The 20596-nt window shown below is 43.1% G+C and overlaps 1 protein-coding gene across 1 annotated transcript in view; it reads right to left on the bottom strand.

Moving 5' to 3' along the window:
• Positions 1 to 558: 558 nt before the first annotated feature.
• Positions 559 to 20596, bottom strand: part of LOC119653036 (ATP-binding cassette sub-family C member Sur) — a 146431-nt gene continuing 126393 nt past the window's right edge. Inside the window, exons 20-24 of the mRNA XM_038057487.1 lie at positions 17613 to 17889; positions 8219 to 8346; positions 1299 to 1590; positions 908 to 1104; positions 559 to 768 (exon numbers count right to left, since the gene is read on the bottom strand). Of these exons, the coding sequence (XP_037913415.1) occupies positions 628 to 768; positions 908 to 1104; positions 1299 to 1590; positions 8219 to 8346; positions 17613 to 17889 (1035 nt within the window). The 3' untranslated portion in view covers positions 559 to 627. The remainder of the gene's footprint in view (positions 769 to 907; positions 1105 to 1298; positions 1591 to 8218; positions 8347 to 17612; positions 17890 to 20596) is intronic.

Raw genomic sequence — 20596 nt, 5'->3', positions numbered from 1 at the left:
ATGGTATCTGGCTCAATAGGTTAACAAAGGCGGGTCGTTTAAACCGTATGGGTGAGGATGAAGCCCAGAGAGCCTACAAGAGCAATATCTATGGTAGACGCTGCCTCAAATAGAATCTTGAATGTCTGGAGTTTCCTACTAAGGCAGCCTTGAACCGAATTCCTGCTGTTGTCCCGTTGATGATGATGATGATTATCCAAGGTTCATAGGGGAGATGAGGAAGTAGAAGAGCGTCATAAATCTGGACTTATGAACCTGCAATTTGTTTAATGAGATACTGAAATCAGTGCCCTACTGAACCTAGCTCAACTACTGAACCTAGCTCAACAGATTTCTACCTGAACCTATTAATTTTCTTTTTTTTTGTAAATGTACTGAAAGCAGGACTTCATCCACTCCTGATTCCTGTCATTCCTAAAAGTACGAAAGGAGCTGTAAACGGTTAAATTTAAAGTTGGAATCCGAAAATTCAATTCGTTAGTAAAATGTTGAAGAGGATTTAGTCTGACAAAATGAGTCCCATTTACAATTAAATTCAGTTTATATTATGCACTTATTTACATAAATCTTACGTACAAAAACATTCAACATCAAATATACAATAAGATACAAATTTCTATAAACAACTTAAGTAGTTTCACTCTTGAGCATAGTTGCAAACTTTCCATCCGGAATCTCCTGCAAATCACTAGGCGATCCATCCTCAACGACAGCCCCATTTTCTAGCACAATTATCCTGTCATAGTTTAATATCGTTGTAAGACGATGCTGTAGAAAGCAAAGGAAAAGTTGGAAAGATATCCATCAGTAAAGAAAAACCGCACCAAAAAGAAAAGCAAAGCAAAAACAAAACGAAACATTATTTCAAACAAAGCAAAATGATAAGGACTGAGTTAGTTTCAAGTACCGCAATCGTAATAATAGTTCGTCCTTTGAACGCGTTATCTGCCGCCTGTAGGAGGGCCGTTTCTGTCTCGCTATCCAGCGAACTGGTAGCCTCATCCAGAATTAAACAAACCGACCCCCGTAATATCGCCCGAGCCAGACAGAATAGCTGCCGCTGGCCAGCGCTCAAGTTCGAGCCACCGTCCACAATCTCGGTCTCTGCAAAAAGCCAAACAAACCGAGAAATTATCAACGGAGCACAGCAAGGATACAAAGGGAAGACGATAAAGTTTCCGCAATTCTACCGAAAACAAAAAACCAAAGTAAAACTTTCAACAAGTCAACTAAACTCTATCGAATCACACACAAATATATTTCGCATCATGGACACGTCCTTGTCTCCTTTTACTCACCTAGTCCGAGTGGCAGTTTATTCACGACATCCTTAAGTTGAGCCAGCTCCAAGCAATTCCACAGCTGCAGGTCCGTGTAATATCCACGTGGATCTAAATTCTCACGGATGGTTGCATTGAACAAATGGACATCTTGGGGAATTATTGATAATCTCGAGCGAATTTCATCTGGACTCACGGTGGAGATATCAACGTTGTCAATTAGGATTTGACCTTCTACCACTCGCAGGACACCAAAAAGTGATAGGACCAGAGATGATTTTCCACTCCCGGTCCGACCGCATATTCCAATCTAGAAGTTTGTTAAGACACAAGAAAAGGGGGGAGACAATTGTTATTACTTTTTCTGAGTTGCCTATTTTTGGACTAATTAGAAAAGTTTGATCAGGGGGAGGGCAAGGATCGAAACTAGACGTGGACCAACATCTGCCGAAGGGGAATAAACGTGATGTAGCCGGTCACATTGGAAGAATCCGAGAAGGAAAACTGGGACGGTACACCTAACAATCAGGAAGAGAATGTACAATGATAGACTGGAATACAGGGTGCGATGACGAAAGTTTCCTTGCAAAACTTTCCTATTCAGTAGTTGGAAAGTTACAACAATGTCGGCACGAGGTAACTTGTCGAATTGGATAGACGAATTGCAATGTCGATACCTTCAAGTTGGAAAGTTGTAGAACAGTTGCTGGTGAAAGCCCCAACGTGTATTCAGCATGTATTCGTCCTATTTTTCGTAGAACAAAGGATATAATGTTACCGTTCAGAGACCTTCTCTGCACCAAGGACTTCTTTCAAAAACAGGAAAAAATCGAAAGAGCTTGAATGTTCGAAAAGTTTAAAGGAATCGTTGGAAGCACGTGGAGAGAAGGCAGGCGCGACACGACAGTTGATATTCACGGTTACCACTAATGGTTTCAGTAGCAAACAAAGATGGCAGCAGCAATGCAGCAAGGACGATAAAATGGACCCTATTATTCTTTCGTAGGATCCTCAACTTATTGCAGGATTTTAAGCCTCATTTTTGTTATCAAATATGTCAAAAATTGCGTTTTACTTATTATTAAAAGGAAGTGAAATGATGGAATTCTTCTCAATTAAGAAGCTACCGTGGCTCACGCCACTCAGTAGAGAAAGTTTCCTGGGAAACTAGAGGGAAATATTAACTTTAAAATTCTGCATACCACGTATTGCGATTATTTTTGTGTTTGCCCCACATCACCTCCACAAGATCGTCCGGGACAACGTTGCTCGATAACTAGGTTGATGACGCCACTCAACGTCCTTCTTTCATCCAGGGATCCTAGATGACGGAACATAACATGGCCTTGGTCATTAGTTGCGGCGAAATGTCCGTAGATTCGTCCAGCCGGAAGCGTTGCAAATAATTCCTAAAACGATTGTTTCCCGTAAGGAACTGCATCAGCTGACAACTCAGTTCTCCGTATCTTCGTTTGACTCATCTCTTAATACAAAAGATCAGGGTAGTGATCCAGCAGACCCTTCCGCAATTATTCCATCGTTACTGCTATCTCTTATACAACTCGTTCCTAGTAGGTTTTCGGAAACTCTCAATCAGCCCGGTTGGACTCACCCCCTCCTCTAATAGCGACAGTTCGCATCTTTCACTAGAAAATCAAAGGGAATCAATTCCATTATGACACAAGTTCCCTTACCGGAAGCTGTCCTACGCGGTGCGCACCTTCAGTGCGATTGATCGAACTGGTAAACCACACCCACTTCCTCTTTCCAAACAGGAACTGATATATAGTAGGATGGACTTGACCCGTCCCCCTCCTGCGATTAGCAGTCAGCTACTATATTGGGCCTACAACTAAACACCTCCCCATCGTCAGAGAGCTAGCCTGAAACCGTTTGTCACATTACTTCGGGCTAGTCCCCGAACTCTCCCGCCTTGCGAAGCCTTCAAATCAGGGAATTCCTTTCACCAACGGGAGGGGAGAGGAGGAAGGGAACTGTCAGTTCAAGGAACCCTCTGCCATCCGGCCCCTCCACCGGTCGAGTTCTATCTTCTTAGCAACGAGAAGGGCCCGAACGTAATGGGCAACACGGTTCCACCTGTCAGCAGTCCTCAGCATCTCTTCCACAATGTTGTCTGGAGAGAGGTCCCCTGTGTTTAAATAGAGCTGCTGACGAACCCCATCCCACCTTCCACAAGAAAAAAAAGTGTGGTGGGCATCGTCCACAACTCCATTGCAAAACACACAATCCGGAGAACGCGCCTTTCCAATGTGGTGCAGGTAAGACTGAAAACCTCCATGCCCGCTTAAAAATTGGGTAAGGAAATAGTCAGTCTCACCATGCTTCCGATTCAGCCAGGCACCTAAGTTGCCGATGAGCCGCGCAGTCCATCTGCCTCTAGTTTCATTTTGCCAAGAGAGCTGCCACTCGTCTAGAGTGTGTTGCCGTTCTTCGCGAGCAACCACCTACCTTGGCTCATCTCCCTTGCGGAATCGGATCTTGGCATTCACCATTACTCCCATGTATTCAACAACCCAGACCAAGCACGCATACGTTATGTTCCACAGCAGCCGTCCCAATACGGAATCTTGGGAGACACCTGCTATTACAAGTGTTCTTTTGACACATCAACCTGCTCGCACCAGAGAAGCTTCTCCAGGAGGTAACTCTCAATTGACAGTGTAAGGAAACTAGGGAGACACAGTTTAGCCAAGGTGCCATTACTCCCTACCGTTCCTGAAATCTGCCAAAACCAATGGGCAGCAGTTATCAACCGCCAACATCTCCTAAGCGAAACCCAAGACCATTGTTCTCGTAAAGGGCTTAGAACAGACCCGTTAGCACGATTGACAGCAGTAGCCCGTTATATATTACCTCCTCCAGCATTTGCACCATACTGTCTAAAAGGCAGTACAGGGAGGGAGCCAAGAAAGATGGTTTTTGGGACTCCAGTAGCAGAACCAATTTCCGTCTCTTCTACTGAGCGCGAAACACCCACCATGCACGATTAAAATGTTCTTACAAACCAGTTTAGATTGATATTAATAACCAAATTTTAAATTTCATCCATTCCTTTTTATTCCAAATACAAGGGATCGAGAAGACATCCTGTCGAATAGTCGGCTGAGGACGACTTTACTCCTACTGCGAAAAAAGAGTGGTAATTATTTTGAGTAGGAGCCACCGACGCGTCACTTGGGGTGATTTTTGTCCACTAACAGATTTTTTACAACTTTTACAACTAGGCAGCGCCCCATGAAACCGTGTTTGCTTCATCCTACCCAAGGATCGTTTTTGGTTGCCATCGACGTCCAGGCTGAACAAGCGCTCCCCACACACGAGGACTTTATAGACACCCTAGAATGGTGGCTGCAGCAGCTTCCGGATGGCATCAGTCCTCGCCAGAACGTGGGTGCAGCTCCCAAGCACCCCTAGGGAGCTACTAGGGGGGGGCTACTGGCTGCGCATCACGAGATCGCAGAGACAGCATTAATTTGAAAACGGCCTCTCGTAGCAAGTGGTCTCTCCAACACCGGCTCTCTTACCAGAGACCAGACCACCGGAACATCTTGGGTTCTCTCCGTACACCAGATCACCAGGGCTGACAGCAATCTCCTCGCGGACTGCCAAACAGAAAGGAAGGTAAGACCCGCGACCAGGACAGCTCGCCAAACGCTATAATGGCTGAATTCGACGTACAATGTCCGCTGGAATTTAAATCCAACGAGCTTTACGAGCTCCGAAAATAGAGTTAATGCGAGTTGCATTCCCTGATCTGCGATGATTACAGCGGGAAAATCAAAGCGCGGAATCCACTCGTGAATCTCGTAAAGAGCCTACAATGTCGAGGTGTATAGTGTGGAAGCACTTTTTCAACTTAGACCATGCTACTCCCACTTCCTTCTTAACATGTATTACACTTACACTTCTGGTATGCGATGACCCAAGAATTCACGTCCTTGTTCATGGCTGACCAAAAATATGTATTTTCTGGAGACTAGTTAGTCGATTGCCCGAATACCAAAGTGCGCAAGATCATGCACAGATCCAAGCAGGAAAAGTGCCTAGAATATATGGCCAATGTCCCTCTTCGGAGATCTTGCAACAGATATAGGAAGATAAGCTGAAAATGGGAAACTGCTTAGCTTTGTATTTGGAGTCCCACTACAAGCTCTGAAGAACTGCGTCATCCCTCTTAACCACAGAAATTGCCGAAAAATCGACTACGGCTGGATATGAATCTCGCAGATCTGAAAGAAAGCGTCAGCGATTAAGTTGTCTTTAGCGGACACACGTCGAATGTCCGTTGTAAACTAGCTGATGTAGATCAAGTGCTGAAATTAGTGAGGGGGTACTTCGGCGAGCTTCTACCTTAAGGCCGAAATTACTTAGACTTATGATCCGTAAACACAGTGAACGGCCTGCCTCAAAAAGAAAAACGGAAGTAGTTGATGATCTGATATGCGGTTAGTAATTCACGATCATAGTCGCTGTAATTACGTTGAGCGGGATTCAATTGTTTTGGGAGAAACCCAGCGGTTGCCAATTTTGGTCCACCATCTGTCTGAGACATCGACGAGCACGGTTAGGCGTGCATCCTGCTTAGGGAATGCCAAAATGTAGCTCTTACTTGATTTCAATCGCTTGGACGACTTCTGGAGACCACACAACCTACCGAGATTCTTCGCCCTTAGAACCAGTTAGAAAGACGTTTAGTAAATACTGATGGTACGCGGCTTTGGCAAGAAACGAGGGTTCATAGAAGTTTACGATAGCCAAGGATCTTCTTAGTTCTTTGACTGTGTTTGGCAGCAGAAAGCTCACAATCGCCCGCACCTTGTCTGAGTCAGGTTCTATGCTGTCAGGGATATTAGAGTGGACTAGAAATTTCCGCTACTGCAGTAGAAATCATAACATTTCAGAATTAGGCGATTGTCAAGGAGGCATTGAAAAATGCACTTGAGATGTGCCAAATCAGAATCGATGGAAGAAACGATCAGAATATCACCCAAGTAGACGAAACAAAAGTCCATAGTAGTTTGCCAAATAATGCACAAGTTCTGGATGAGTGGAATACGGTGCCGGTCAGGAATCGTCTGAGCATTCAGAAGAGGACCAACATACCCTATTTAAGTAGTTGTTCAAACTCTTTCCGCGCAAAAGCGAACTCCTGGGATGGTGGAGGACGCACCTTGAGATTGGGCCTTGCGGCCAAGATCGCCGGTCTCCCCCCCACAAAGCTTTTTATTGCTACACTTTTTGTTTCTTCAGACCCTTACTTTCACTCAGGGTATCCAAAATCTTTCTCAGAGAGTGAAAAAGGGGATGATCGTCAAATTCCAAGAATCCAAATCCAATTGGAAGGGTATACGCGGACTCCTTGCCGACAATAACTAGAAGTATCCTGCAACGCATCGAAGAACATCTCGAAATCTCGACAGAGAGCAGGCTGGTTTCCACTCCGAAGCCTCCTGCATTGACCACACACACATGCTACGGATCATTTCAGAACAACGCACTGAGTTTAGATCGCCGCCGCACCTGCTCTTCAGGGTGGGGGATGTATAGGGGTGCATATAGAGTGCTCTACGCATTAAGGGCATTCCGGAGAATGTAATATCTATAATCAGAGAGGCATATGTGGTGCAAAATGCCATGTGCTGCACCGAGGTAAAATCTCGGAGGATTTTGAAGTTTATAACGGAGTCCACCAGGGTTGCATCTTGTCACCCATATTATTTTTTCTTCCTATCGGTGATGTTCTTCATTCTGCCTTGCGTGGATAACTTGGAGGAAAATCAATGGACTATGACATCTTTCCGATGATGATATCTGTTTGCTCTCTCATCGGGTCATGGTCCTTGGCTAAATGACTCTGGGTTTGAGGGGGTGGGAAAGAGAGACTAAAGATGAATACCAACAAAACCAAGATTTACATTCTGATGGATTTTCCCACTCCCCATACCTGCATTAATGGGCGGAGCACCGAAGATGTCGATCAGTTTATGTATCTAGGAAGCGTGGTTTCCGCCGTCAGTGGTACCGAACTGGTGGTGGTAAATTCGCTTTCACTGCCTGTCTACAATCTGGAAATGCAGTGATGTCAATATAATGTAATGTTTCATCAGAGTACGCCGACCTAATCTTGGTCGAGGCCAGTTATTCGTGCGGGATGTGATCGAAAAGCAGAAGTAACAGGGTATAGGTCAGACATTGAGCGGAAGCAACAATTGGATTGCCGATTACGCTACGCAGTGGAAGCCACTATCCCAAGATAACCAACGACTAGATCGCCCCAATAGCACTTGGCGCAGGACAGTAAAGGAGGAGTGTGGGTGTCATAGGAAGTCCTGGAATTGAAACGCGTTTCAGTAGACAATGTCGTGCGTGGTGTACAATGGCGTATAAGTGTGGTTGACTCGGTATACCCCAGCAAGCAGTGAATAGCAACCATATATAGTTCAAGGGGATTCAAAAATCTAGCTTTGACTCATTTCCTAACCCAACCTTAATTGATAAAGACAAGAAATCGGTGCAATCAGAAATTGTTTCGGAAGAGCTAAATAAATAATAAGATAGGTTTTCCCTTTGAACTTAGATACTCAAATAATATTCCTAATTTCCTCGATTAACCACGAAATAAATTCAAAGAATAATAACAATACCTTCAAACTTAAATTGGACTTCCTAAGCTAGTTTCGACCCAAGGAAAACTGAAAAGGATCAAGTAGAAACAAAACAACCACCACTGCAAGAAAAAAGTCATAATAATCAAAAAGCTTGAAAACAACTCGAAAATTTTAAAATTTTGCAAAAGAATTTCAAGAAAAATGCCATCCACTTAAACTAAAAACAATTCCCTCCAATCAACTTACTTTCTCCCCAAATTTCCACTCAGAAGGAAAGGCAGAAAACTAATGAAAATTCTTATTACTCACCCTCTGTCCAGTGGGAATTTTCAGTGTCAAATTTCGAATAACATCTTGATGATTCCCTTCGTAGCGTAAGCTCACATTTTGAAATGTAATATCACTTTGTGTAGGCCAAGAAATTGGCACAGACATGTCTGGAAGGAAAATTTAATAGAACACATTTAATTTACAACAAATCAAGGATGGAATATTTGGAAAATTCTGAGAAAAGGAGGGGAGGATAAACAATGGACCGAAACCATTGACGCTGGGGAGCAAATTAAAAATTCATTTTTCGTGCATTGTTTTTTCATGTGTCCCAGTTTTGCAAAGTCTCTGTCGATATTTTAAGCTGAAAATGTATTAATTTTTCACCACTTCAACAGAAATTATTTAACTTAAATACACGCATTTGTAATCTTTCAAGCGGAATTTGCTTAAATTACAAGATTCCAGTTAGGAATGATTTTAATTTCTTCTGGGATATAATCTCCTTCTCACGCATCACTTCGAATTCCAACTCCCATAATTTTTTAACAATAAATTAAATTTCTTTCTGCTCTTAAGCACAATAGATCCATATCATTAATCAATCTTTAGTTAAAGATTTAATTTTCAACGGCATTTCCGACCGTGTTAGGGCAATTATGGAGGGGACAGCGCACGTCCCGCTTCTTCAACCCGGACGAAAATTCGTGAAGGACAACCCCCTTATGACGTTGTGCTAGCTTCTTATATCCCCATGATGAAACTTGACTTTTCAACCTTACCCCTGGCTAAGCAGCGAAAAGGAAGAAAGGATACGTAGGAAGAAAAAGATGAACCCCTCTTTATAGCTACATTGGAAAATTATCGTGATCTCCATAGCTTCAAAAGTCATGACGGTTGAAAGCAAGGAGTACTTTGAGGTAAAAACGAAATGTTTCAATTTTGAACCCTACCCCCAAAGGAAATAGGAAGGGTATGGGAAGAGAAGCGAGAAGTCATATCTTTCCAAACCCGTTGAAAAGTTGCGACGGTCACTCCATCATAGATAGAACTTCAAAGAGGGTATTAAGATATCATTATGCTAAACTTTGCTTTGCCAAACTATGCCAAACTATAGACAAACTATGGAAAGAGAAAGGTCCGTCTTTCCAGGTTCGCTAACAATTCTAAAAGTGGCGTCCCTTATAAACTACGGCTCCTAGTGGAAGCGGAAAAGTGGAAAAGGAAAGTTTGGTTCCTGATTCCCTGTAATGGCATGAAAATAATTCTTTCTTTGGGGCGTCACTACCTTCAAAAACGGGTGGCCGCTGCAATTCTTTAAGAAGGCCGAAAAAAAGCTTTCTTTCCTCTCCCGTATGCCATTCCTAGTCCCTCAGCCCAAGGGGTTGGCAAATGAGACTTTATGCTGACTATATCCCCATGCACCTTTCCGGAGGCCATAACATTGAAAGGGGATATATATGGTTGCCATTGCTGGGGTATAGCGCGGTAACCACACTTATACACCATCGTTTGCGATTACCTGAAGAGGCCAGCACTCCTTCTTTACTACCCTAGATGCGATCCATTTCTCTGTCATGCCGTTGTCTCCCTCGAACGCCTTTCGAAGACGTCGCCCAATGATACGATGCAGACAGATGTTGACGAAGGCTTGGAACTGTTGACTAGAAAAGGGGGTCATTCAATGCACTGCTCGCCTGCGCATGCCAACATCGACGAAAACCATGCTTCCTAGATGTACAAATTGATGAACGCCCTCGATTTTCTACCCCTAATATAAATAGGGAGAGTACGATGACCCGTCAGACTTAGGACCTTGGTTTTGCTGGTGTTTATCTTAAGTCCAACTCAACTTGCCTTTCTTTCCAAATCCAAAGTCATTAGGCCAAAGTCTATGGTCTGATGATAGATATTTGATGAAAGATGTCATCATCCATTGAACTCCTCCACTTCCTTCGTAGAAGGCAGCATGAAGAACGGTACCAATAATAGGGAGAGATAATATGGGGGATAAACCCTCGTGGACTCCGCTCTCGTCTGATTTTACCACGGAACAAAACATGACAGCTATTAGTTTCTCCGAAATAACTCTCCATGCGTAGAGAACTCCAGACACACTCCCAGTTCACGCTGTCGACCGCTTCCTCGAAATCGACAGAGATCAGATGAAACGAAGATCTGAACTCCACGCACTGTTCCACAATGATCCATAGGATGTTGATGTGGTCAATGAAATAGTATCCGGAACGAGCGTCTGTCCAAACCCCTTGCCAATGACTCCTTGCTTTGAGGAGCTTGAATGAGCTTTGAGGAATGAAAGGTTTTGCAGATATTTCGTGTAAAAATATCTGGGTACACGATTGTCTCAATTACCCGATATTCAATTCAATGTGGAGCTCACACTTTATTTCGTGAGGAGCAGTAATTTGATGTGAAAAGGACAACTTTGACCTACTATAACTTTGTTAATTATAGAATGATTTGAACTTTCCAATATGATGCTCCCTCCCCTCCCTCCCCCTTTCCAATATGATGCTCCCTGCTAAAGTTTACCTCACTGCAAACTTTTTCCCGTTTAGAATGAACTTAAGGAGGCGTTCTCAGTAAATTTTCAAAATATAATAGTAAACTATTATTAGCTTTATTTGTGAAAATATCATAATATTTTGAGGCCTAGATACCAAGTACACCATATACCATGATTTTTTCAGATATTTCGATATGCTCGAAATCGATAAAGATCAAATGAAGCGTAGATCTAAACTCGACGCACTGTTCAACAATGATGCATACGATGTTGATGTGGTCAATGCAGGGGTATCCGGAGATGTTCCTTGACGCATTCCAGGCTTATTTCAGTTATCATCCTTGCGAAGGAGGCGAGAACGCCTCCAATTGTAACATTCAACACGGGTGCGCTTCTTTGGAATCTTAATGACCATTCCTTCTCTAGGCAAGGTATCGGATTTCCAAAATGTCGGTGGGAAATTGGCAGATCTGCAGTAACGGCAGGTGGGGTGATAAATAACTTTGCGGGTAGACCGTCAAGCCTACCAACTTTACTCCGTTTCAGTGCATTAATGGCCCTAATCCGGTTGTTACAATGACTAACCATTTCATCCACAGGAGGAAGAGCCTCACCGGATTTAATATGATTCAGAGCGGCGGCGGAGTGTTCTTTCCAGCTCTTCAGTTGCTCGTCATCGTGGATGAAAGTCGACCCTTAACGTCCTTCACAAAACCACCAAAAAATGTCCACCAACTTGCAAGTTCTTTCGTGATGTGGTATACACTTCGGTCTGCGGTCTGTGGCATCTTTCGTTTCCCTGACCAGCACAACAGGAAAAATTTATCACGGGCGCAGTACGCTGAACTTCTAAGGATTTCGCTCGATGTCGGAGTTCGAGCGCGCCACGCTCGCCATCATTCAACTCTTTCCGTTCATTGACCGGCTTCGGGGCGTGGCCTCGAGAAAACAGCATTTTTGATGGCAGGCCAATGCCCATCGATATTCTGAGCGGATTACTCAATAAAACTACCGTCCAATCATCTCCGATGTCGAGCGACACCTGCATCGGTTACTGATTTCCAACACTGAGAAGGTGACGGACGCAACACGCAAGCGGACGTAAATGGCCATCAGATGATGATTCCTTTCAAAGCAGATATAGGCGCTATTTTTTTAAGCACATCCAGAAGACAAATGCTAAATCTATTGCTGAACGCAAATTAGCCAGGTCAGCTGAATCCCAACTGGCCCTATGGCAGGGTCCGTACACAACGAACCATGTGAAGCCAAAATCGTATCTCTCCATCACATGTCTGAGCAAGGTGTTGGCAAAGCCCACCTTGACATGCAGATCATCCATCGCGATCACAATGTCACCTTCAGAAAACCTCTTTTAAATTGCGGGTAGTGTGATAGTAGAAAGCATCATTCCCCCCTATAGTATATCGGAAGTTTCCGTAGATGCATAGCACTGTCCAATTGTAATGCTCCTTAACTTGGACGGGAATCTTTCAGTCAGAAGTCTGTCAAAAACCTTGGAAGCAGCGTCACCGAAGCGGCTCGCAGATGTGAGAGTGTTACAGGATGAATCGGAACGTATCTGCACCGGGTATGAATACCATCTATCCACCGATGCTAAAAAGCCCCTAGAGCAGCATGTGTTGTTCTGCGCCCGTATTTTGATAGGAGGTTAATCTCCATGAATTATCGAAGCCGGGGAAAAATTACTCACACCAAAAGAACTTCAGATTAATCAGCATCACATGATTCTCTTTCAAATGTCTGGGGAGACTGGTTAAGTGTCACATTCAGGATAAGACGCTAAGATCGCCACAAAAGCTAATGACAGAGCCCTAACTCCGCTGGACAAACTACTTCTATCAGAAATAAGGAAATATACTGGAAAATTTATCATGTCGAAAAGCAAGAAGGACTTGTAGAAGTATTGCGTGTATTCCAAATGGTCATAATTCGCCAGCTGAACACATATGTTAAGTAAAGGAATTCAACAAAATGATACGCGCTTTTTCTACAATGTGAAAGCGGAATCCGTGAAACATTTATTATGCAGGAGACGCACTAGTCATAAGATTTTTGATACTGATGTACTCCAGTTTCATCAAGCAGCATCCCTCTACGGATACCACCTCGACGTGGTGGAGAGCCTCTTGTATTTTACTACTACACTAAGGTTGTCATTAATGTGAATGGCTATTCAAGTGGTTAGAAGTTACAGAGCTGTCATAATATTCTTCTTTACCCTTATCAGGAGGAACGAAAAGCAGCGAAGCTGATGAAGTGGACGGTACTGGTTTACCCCCGGTGTGAAAAAATCCAGCCAAGCGGCCCGGACATAGTGAACTTGAAGTGCCTCCCAGGCAACGACAGGGAAATACACTAGGGAGAAGGTGAAGCTCCTTGGTGATGAGTACACGGACATGGCAATGTCCAGCCGCAAGAAAACAGAATCTTCTGCGAAAGGTGGAAGCAAACTGGTAATCCCAATGTGGACGGAGTAGACTCTTCGGTCAGCGGTAATGCGCGCAAAAAGCATGATATCAATACATCTGTGTCGGACTTTGTTGTGCTCCTCACTAGAGTCTACTTCCCCTGTTCCCAGAAGGTTTACCAGGAGGTAATAAAATCAGCGAAAGAGACATCAATATAGCTCTTCCTTCACATAGGAATCCGAACACAAAGGCGGGGAAAAGGAGGACATATGCGCGAATTGCAGCGTCTTTTCTGTTTCCTCCAAGGAAGGCAAAATGGCAGAAGGATAACTCACCACCACGAGTGTCTGTGACAAAAATTTTGAAGCCTAGAACGAAATCAAGATTTAACAGTTAAGGTTTTCGTGATGACTCTTCCATTTTGAGCGCATTGATGAGGCTGCTTTAAACTTACTCCAGCAGTTAATTCCAACTTTGAATTCCTACAACAGGTATACCACGGTGAATTCCGAGCTGTGCAGGACAGTACATGTCGGAAATTGGATACCTAACCCTCGAAGGAAGGCAGGGGGCATTATGCGCATGCTAACTGAACAGAACGCAGTCATTGATTTCAGACACTGAAGATTAAATTTCCGGAAGGGCAAGGAAGGAAGGACATCTACAAACATCGTATTTTTCAGCTTGGTGCTTGAGCTGCACCAAAAGAGCCTGAAGGTGCTAAGGGACCATTGATCAGGAGCCTGTAGAGAACACGGTACTCATACTTCTGTGCATTTCTCCACAATGAAACTACCGGCGGAAGATACTGAAAACAGTGACGGAAGCAAGGCATGCCGATTCGCACTACGGAACTATAACAACTACACTACTACAAGGTAAATCCTACCTGTTAGTAACTTCCCCTACAACTTCAACGCATCAAATGGAAACAAGTCGGGAAACCGGAAGCTAGACGCTTCAGGTATGAAAGGTTTTGTGTATTTCTTTTATAAAGAGATTTGAATGCGCATTTGTCCCATTAGCTTGTAGCACGTAAAATATGCATATATTATGTGAAAATTTCCACTTTCAAGTGATATCATGTTGACAGAGAAGCGACAGTTTTGACCTAGCATAACTTTGTTATTAATAGTGAGTTTTTCACCAAATTTGGTAGGATCATGCTCTATACTGTAGCCTACATCTCTGATGTGATTCTAGGGTGAACTTAAGGTGGGTTTTCGGTATCGGTACGGAGAGTATTTCGGAGCCTAGGCACCATATATTGGCAGCCCCCTGATTTTTTTCAGATTTTTCGGCTGAGTAGTTTCTGAGAATGGGTTCGTTAAAACACTACCCACCTTTTCAACAAATGTCAAAACTAACTGGCTTCGAAAAGTACCAACCGAGACCTCTAATTTGATACATGACTATATTTGATGAAAAAAAAATTACACCCCCCCTTTTGTATGTATGGGGACCCTCCTTAAATTCAACGTAAAAAGATGTAACTCACTATATGCGTGTGCATTCACAGTTCCCATCTTTCTATCAAATTTGGTGCCAATCACTACAACCGTCTCCGAGAAAAATGCGTGTGATAGACAGACAGACAGACAGTAAACCGATTTTAATAAAGTTTTGTGTTTACACAAAGTAAGTAAGTAAAAGCAGAGACATTCTCTGGATGAAAAGATGAGACCTTTTATAGATGCGGGCATTACTACTGTAGCACCTCCAAATGCGGCAACTCGCAAAGAGGTCAATCATGAAAGGATCGAGTCTTTGACGGTACAGTTTGAGGGAAACCTGGTTACGCACCGATCATAGCGTAGCTTATGTCCAGAAGTATAAAATATGGTCAAATTAACCTGCACCATGTCCAAGCTGGCAGCGAAACTGATAAAGCTACAAGACTGTCTTTATATTTTCCTGGCATAAGAGCCGTAGGTTCGATTTAATAAAATCTGTGGCATTGCATCAATTAAGGGGACTTAGATAAGAAGGAGAGAGAGAGATGTGAGAGGCAATTTGCAGATACAGTTTTGTTCTAAGGGCTTAATTACTTCCGCTTACAATAATAGTTTAATTGAGAGCGGAAAAATGTCATAGTTGGCTCTGTTTACTTAGCCCCTAATTTGTTGTATCTTCCACCGACGCAAAAACCAAGAAAATGTGTGCAAAGTTAAATACAATCGAACTCTTAATAGGTTGTGATGGGATCGGTCACCATATTTGTTGGAGGAGTACCAAATACAATCCCAGAGAAGAGAAGCTAGTTGATTTCACCACTTCAGCTGGTCTCATGGCTGCCAACGAAGGATGTATCCCAGGAAGAAGTGAAGTAATTGACCTAACAATCTGCACTTCAAAGGTGTTACAGTTGATTGCAGACTGGCAGATGCTAGGTTGAGTCCCACTGTCAGATCACGGATACCTAAAATTTAATCTGCTTAGTGTAGACGAATAGTCCGTAAAATAAAGACGCAATCCCTGGAAAACGAATTGGGCAAAGTTCAATGAACTTCTTGGCAATAAAGTGCACCCCCTAGATGACTAAGGACCTGAATTGCAAACTCTGAATCGCACACTTTAAAAGTGCTAAGAGGCTTGTCCTGCTTCACAAAGCAGAGGTGTTACTGGAACTGTAAGGGGAAAGAGGGACTTCTAGACTGTGCAGAGTCGTCAAAAGGGATGAGTCGGCCAAGTTGGACGCTCTTAGAAAAATGGATGGAACTTTAACGAACTCCAGAGTGGAGTCTTTTTAGACTCTCTTGGCAGTACACCATCCGGGAGAACAGGTGATGGAAGTGGGAGAGGGAGGGTTGTCGATTGCTGCAACCCGTTCAACACGTAAATGTTGTAAGGTAAATTGGAACAGTGCGAAAGTGGTTGTTACCAATAAACACTTCAAAGCACCTGACATGGATGGCATCTATCCAGCGATGCTAAAGGAGGGCATACAAAACTTAGAGTAGATTCTAAAAACTATTTTTCCTGGATATCTTGCTCTGGGCTACGTGCATATCTCTTGGCAGAAAGTTAAGGTAGTATTTATACCTAAGCCTAGGAAAGATGGCAATTCAAATCCAAAGAACTTCTGGCAAATCAGCTAAACAACATTTTTTGCTTAAATGTCTGAAGAGACAGGTTGAGCGTCACATTCGCCAGAAGGTGGTTAAGTTGCACCCACTAGATGAAAACCAATACGCTTATCAGCGTGTGAAATTCTGTGAGTTTGCTCTTGACTTTTTTGTTTCAAAGGTTGAGGGTTCTAAGGTAAGTACGCGACCGTGTTTTCATGAATTTTGAAAAGGCATTTAAATGTGCGTCGTCAAAAAAGCTTTGTGATGCCACCAGACAATATGGTGTAGATGATACTTGATGATACTCCTGACAACGTCCTTTAGTCTTCGCTACAACTTCCTAAGAATTCCCCAATCTACCTCAATTTTGTTGTTCTTCGTGGACCTGATGATTCTGCTAAGAAAAGCAAACTGTTTGTCATGATAGGCACGCATCGGCCAAATATAGTAACAAGAATGGGAATGAAATATGGATACATTCTTAATTATATTCTAGAAGGACCACTGATATAGAGATGGAGGTGGAACATTTTCTGACGTATGTGAACCTGTAATCCTCATGGAAATCATCATCAATCTTAACATTGACACGTTCCATTTCTATTCAGCGTAGAAAGAGACATATTGGCACGTAAATAGATAGACAACTTACTTAGATAATTCCATACCAACTACAAAACATTCCACTTTCAAAAATTAAGACTCCACATGACAACCATTAAAATCTTACACGATCCACTAAGAACCACTTAAACCACCACCTTTTAACCACTTCACATCATCAAGCTTTTAGTTTTTCACTCAACTTACCTGACAAGTGTTACTCAACTCCGCACTAAGCGTCCTAACCAATGTTGCTGAACGACTCGAAACTAATTTAAAATCTATTCACCTCCTCCGAACTTCTTTTCCCTTAGTCACGAGTAAGTTTAAATCGATATTCCTCCTATCTCCCCGCTCTCCTTCCCTCAACCCAAACCATTATCAACAATGGCACAAAGTCCTGACTTACTGAAAATCATATTTTTGATAAAGTACCCGACGAAGGCAAACTTTCACACAATTTTCTCATGCAGAACCAAAAATCATACAGAAAAAAAGACCCCAGGAAAATATTGCCGAGATTCCATTCCACCGCTGATGTGTGATATGAGAACCCTTATCCCAACATTGCCATAAATGTCTGTAAGTAAGGCTCCTCTGAGCCCCTCAACAATCTTAATTAATTTATCGCCCAATGCAAAAAGGACGACCAGGCCGAACAGGTCCAGAGCCATAAACCTATAGACAGAACACTTCGCATTGCTTCCAGTTCATAATTAAATTGGTGGAGATCGCGGGGGTGGAGCAACACATACGGGTACATGATATCTGAGCTTTCGTCCCTCTGAAAATCTACTACTTACACACTTTTCCAGTATCCTCGTTCTTGCTGTTATCATCGGGCTCGCTATAGTAAGCTATCCGCTCCACCGCTCCAATATACATTTCCATATCGGCCAACAATTTTACGACCCAATTCAGGTAAATCGGGATAAAGAGTGTATAGTTGATGGCCATCCCGACCATGGAGGCAGACAATGGTAATGGAGTGTCTTCCTCGCTCGACTGGCCGCTACCAATAGAGGCAACAATCAACGCTGTTACAATGGCTACGAATACTATCACGCCGCCCAAGCAATCCTGTGAAAAATAGATGAGAAATTATTGTTGGGGTTCGGTTAAGACAGTGCGACCGAATCTAAGGTTATGGGATCGATCTATTTTAAGGGTGGATTTATTTGTACGTGTACGTATGGAATAACACAGACTGGGTGGACTTCTTACTGTGAACTTGGAAACCAAATTGAGTAAGTTCTTGACGTGCAAAAGTAGAAAGGATTCGTACAGCAAATTAAACAAAATCGATGAGCAAATACTTAGTAACAACTTTAAGGATGATGGGGTGGTTATAGTCGAGATTTTCAAAACCGAGAGCAGAAGAAGATATTACACTTCGAGATGGATGTCCTTGCGGCAGAAAGTTTTTAGGACTACGCAGTAGATTGGGTAATATTGAACTTTGTAGACATTTCTCTGGAAATACTTGGGAGGAAAATAGCATAATCAGATGACAAATGGAATAGGATACTGTGCCAAGTATTAATTCTCAAATAATATTTGAACGAACAATGGCACAAGAGATTATCAGCAAAGGAAAACAAGAAGCCGTTCCTCCCCGTCTTTTAGAGAAGAGACGAAATTTCTATAAAAGTCAGGAGTGTTAGTCAAATGAGGCATAGTAAATTCTGACTGAAATCTAATATTGGACAACACTAATCTCAGTCGATAAGTAGATTGGCCAGTGATCCATTTCTTTGAAGATTGAATGCTAAAAAGTACCTTTCCGGGTAATGCACTTCTGGTTAAGCAAATACAGTATTTCGGGAGCCAATTCTTCCCTTTACCATTCATAATTTATCTGAAATTGAAAATTTAATCGAGGTCAATCTGTATCTTTTGATCGATGAATATGCCCCCGTCTTCAGCTTCTTAGGATACCGGTCCTCAAAGGAGGGAATACGTACTTTGACAGCCAAAGTTAAAATGATCAACTCATAGCCCCAACCAATGGACATAGAGCAGTTCAAAAGGGTTCTCGGATATGTCAAACCCATACTTAGAGTATCCCGAGGTCAGCTACCGCACACTATACGACAGATAAAATTCACTAATCACTGAACCTGTAAATCGACCGCGCAGCTGTTGGAACAGGCTACACTGCTTGCGCATACAAAACTAGCCCCTGCCTTGCCCATCTTCAGGAATCCATCTGACTTCGGGATTCGGGAGCTGCCCCGTAAAATAAATCAGCTAAGTATTTTGCCTTTTAACTAAGTATATATTCAGGCCATTGCGTTGTTTTTCAAACAAGGAGGCCCAGGAGGAACATAGAATCTCCAATAGCTAACAATAAGACACGTTTGACATATGATTAAAGCAACCAATTTCAGCATTCCTATAGACCACAATCCGTTATTTTTCGCCTTGCCCTCCTTCCTTTCACCTCAATATGTTCATCCAAATTATACCGAGCAGTATATCAAAAAAATCCAGCATGAATCAGGACAAACAAAATTGGACAAGTCAGTTCTCTAACGCTCGTTTTGGCAGATCTCGAGAATGTTGCTGAAGACTCACAATAACCCAAAAAAGCGTGGCTCATTGTTGAGTGTTGCGCAATTGAATACCTCACTAGCCAAAGAAAATAATGTGAATGCGTACTGGAAAGGCAGGCCTCGAATAGATGTGACATTGGCATACGTTAAGGCGGTGCTAATGCATAACATGCCTTAACCTTTTAATGAAATTTATCCTCACGCCCCTCAGTGAGTGGAATGGCCAAACTTAATCACTTACTGACGCTTGGTAACCGTACGCCAAGCCAACTACCGCACGAAATGAAGCAGTTGGATGGTGATAAATTCGGCACCAAGTTTCCGAAAAGACCGATCGAGTAGTATGTCATGAGGACCCGCGAAAAGTACCGGGGCATGATAGTCTCACCGTAGATTCGCCGAAAAGACCACTAAATGTAGCAGCCACTGCACTTTCTCGTAAAAAAACAGACTTTTCAGGAGCTACCTGAAATGCAACACCACGTCGCTTAACTCGCAACCTGTGGCAGAGCCCATGTTGCGGCTGCGTGTCGCAGGTCGGTGAAGGGCCTCAAATCAAGGAGTTTTCTGGTCTTGGCGTCTGAATCTGCGTTTATGCGTGGTGGGTCTGCCTATGCGGTGGTTCGTCTGAATGGGACGCAAGTTTCCCGGTTTTCCTTGGCAGCTGAACTTTTTGCCGTGCTTCAGACCATCAAGGGCTTTGAGGATGGGTGAGGAGAAGTTTGTTATCATTACAGACTCTCCCCATACTCGTGATCCATCGCATCCCCTAGTGGGCAAAATACGTTTTAAAAGTTCTATGGTGCGCAGGTCAAGTCGCTTGACAATTTACGGTGCCTGCATCCCCGAATCAGAATCATCGCAATTGTCAAAACTCGCGTCACCAAATTTCTCGTCGAGGCGCAATCATAGCTACAGACAGAGAGACATGAGGACTTCGGCGCGCGTTTTCTTGGCGTTTCATTTGAGCGGATATCAGCACCTCCATTTTAAGGGCAGATTTCCTATAACGCTATGGATTTCTTGCTGATCTACACAAAAGATCCCCCATTGATCCCACAATCTCTCTTAAGTCATAGGGAAGAAGCTAAAACTGTAGCCTACCCAACTCTCCCTCCACCATTTTTGAAAATGTCACCAACCCACCTATTCGCGCACTTCTTCAAAAATACCGCAACATCACATACCAAAGAATTCAAAGTACCCACGTAGCAGTATCTCTGTATATCCGC

The sequence above is a fragment of the Hermetia illucens genome, chromosome 3, assembly GCF_905115235.1.
Source record: "Hermetia illucens chromosome 3, iHerIll2.2.curated.20191125, whole genome shotgun sequence".
Taxonomy (NCBI): Eukaryota; Metazoa; Arthropoda; class Insecta; order Diptera; family Stratiomyidae; genus Hermetia; species Hermetia illucens.
Note: the sequence above shows the minus strand (reverse complement) of the source record. Positions and strands in the feature narration are given on the sequence as shown.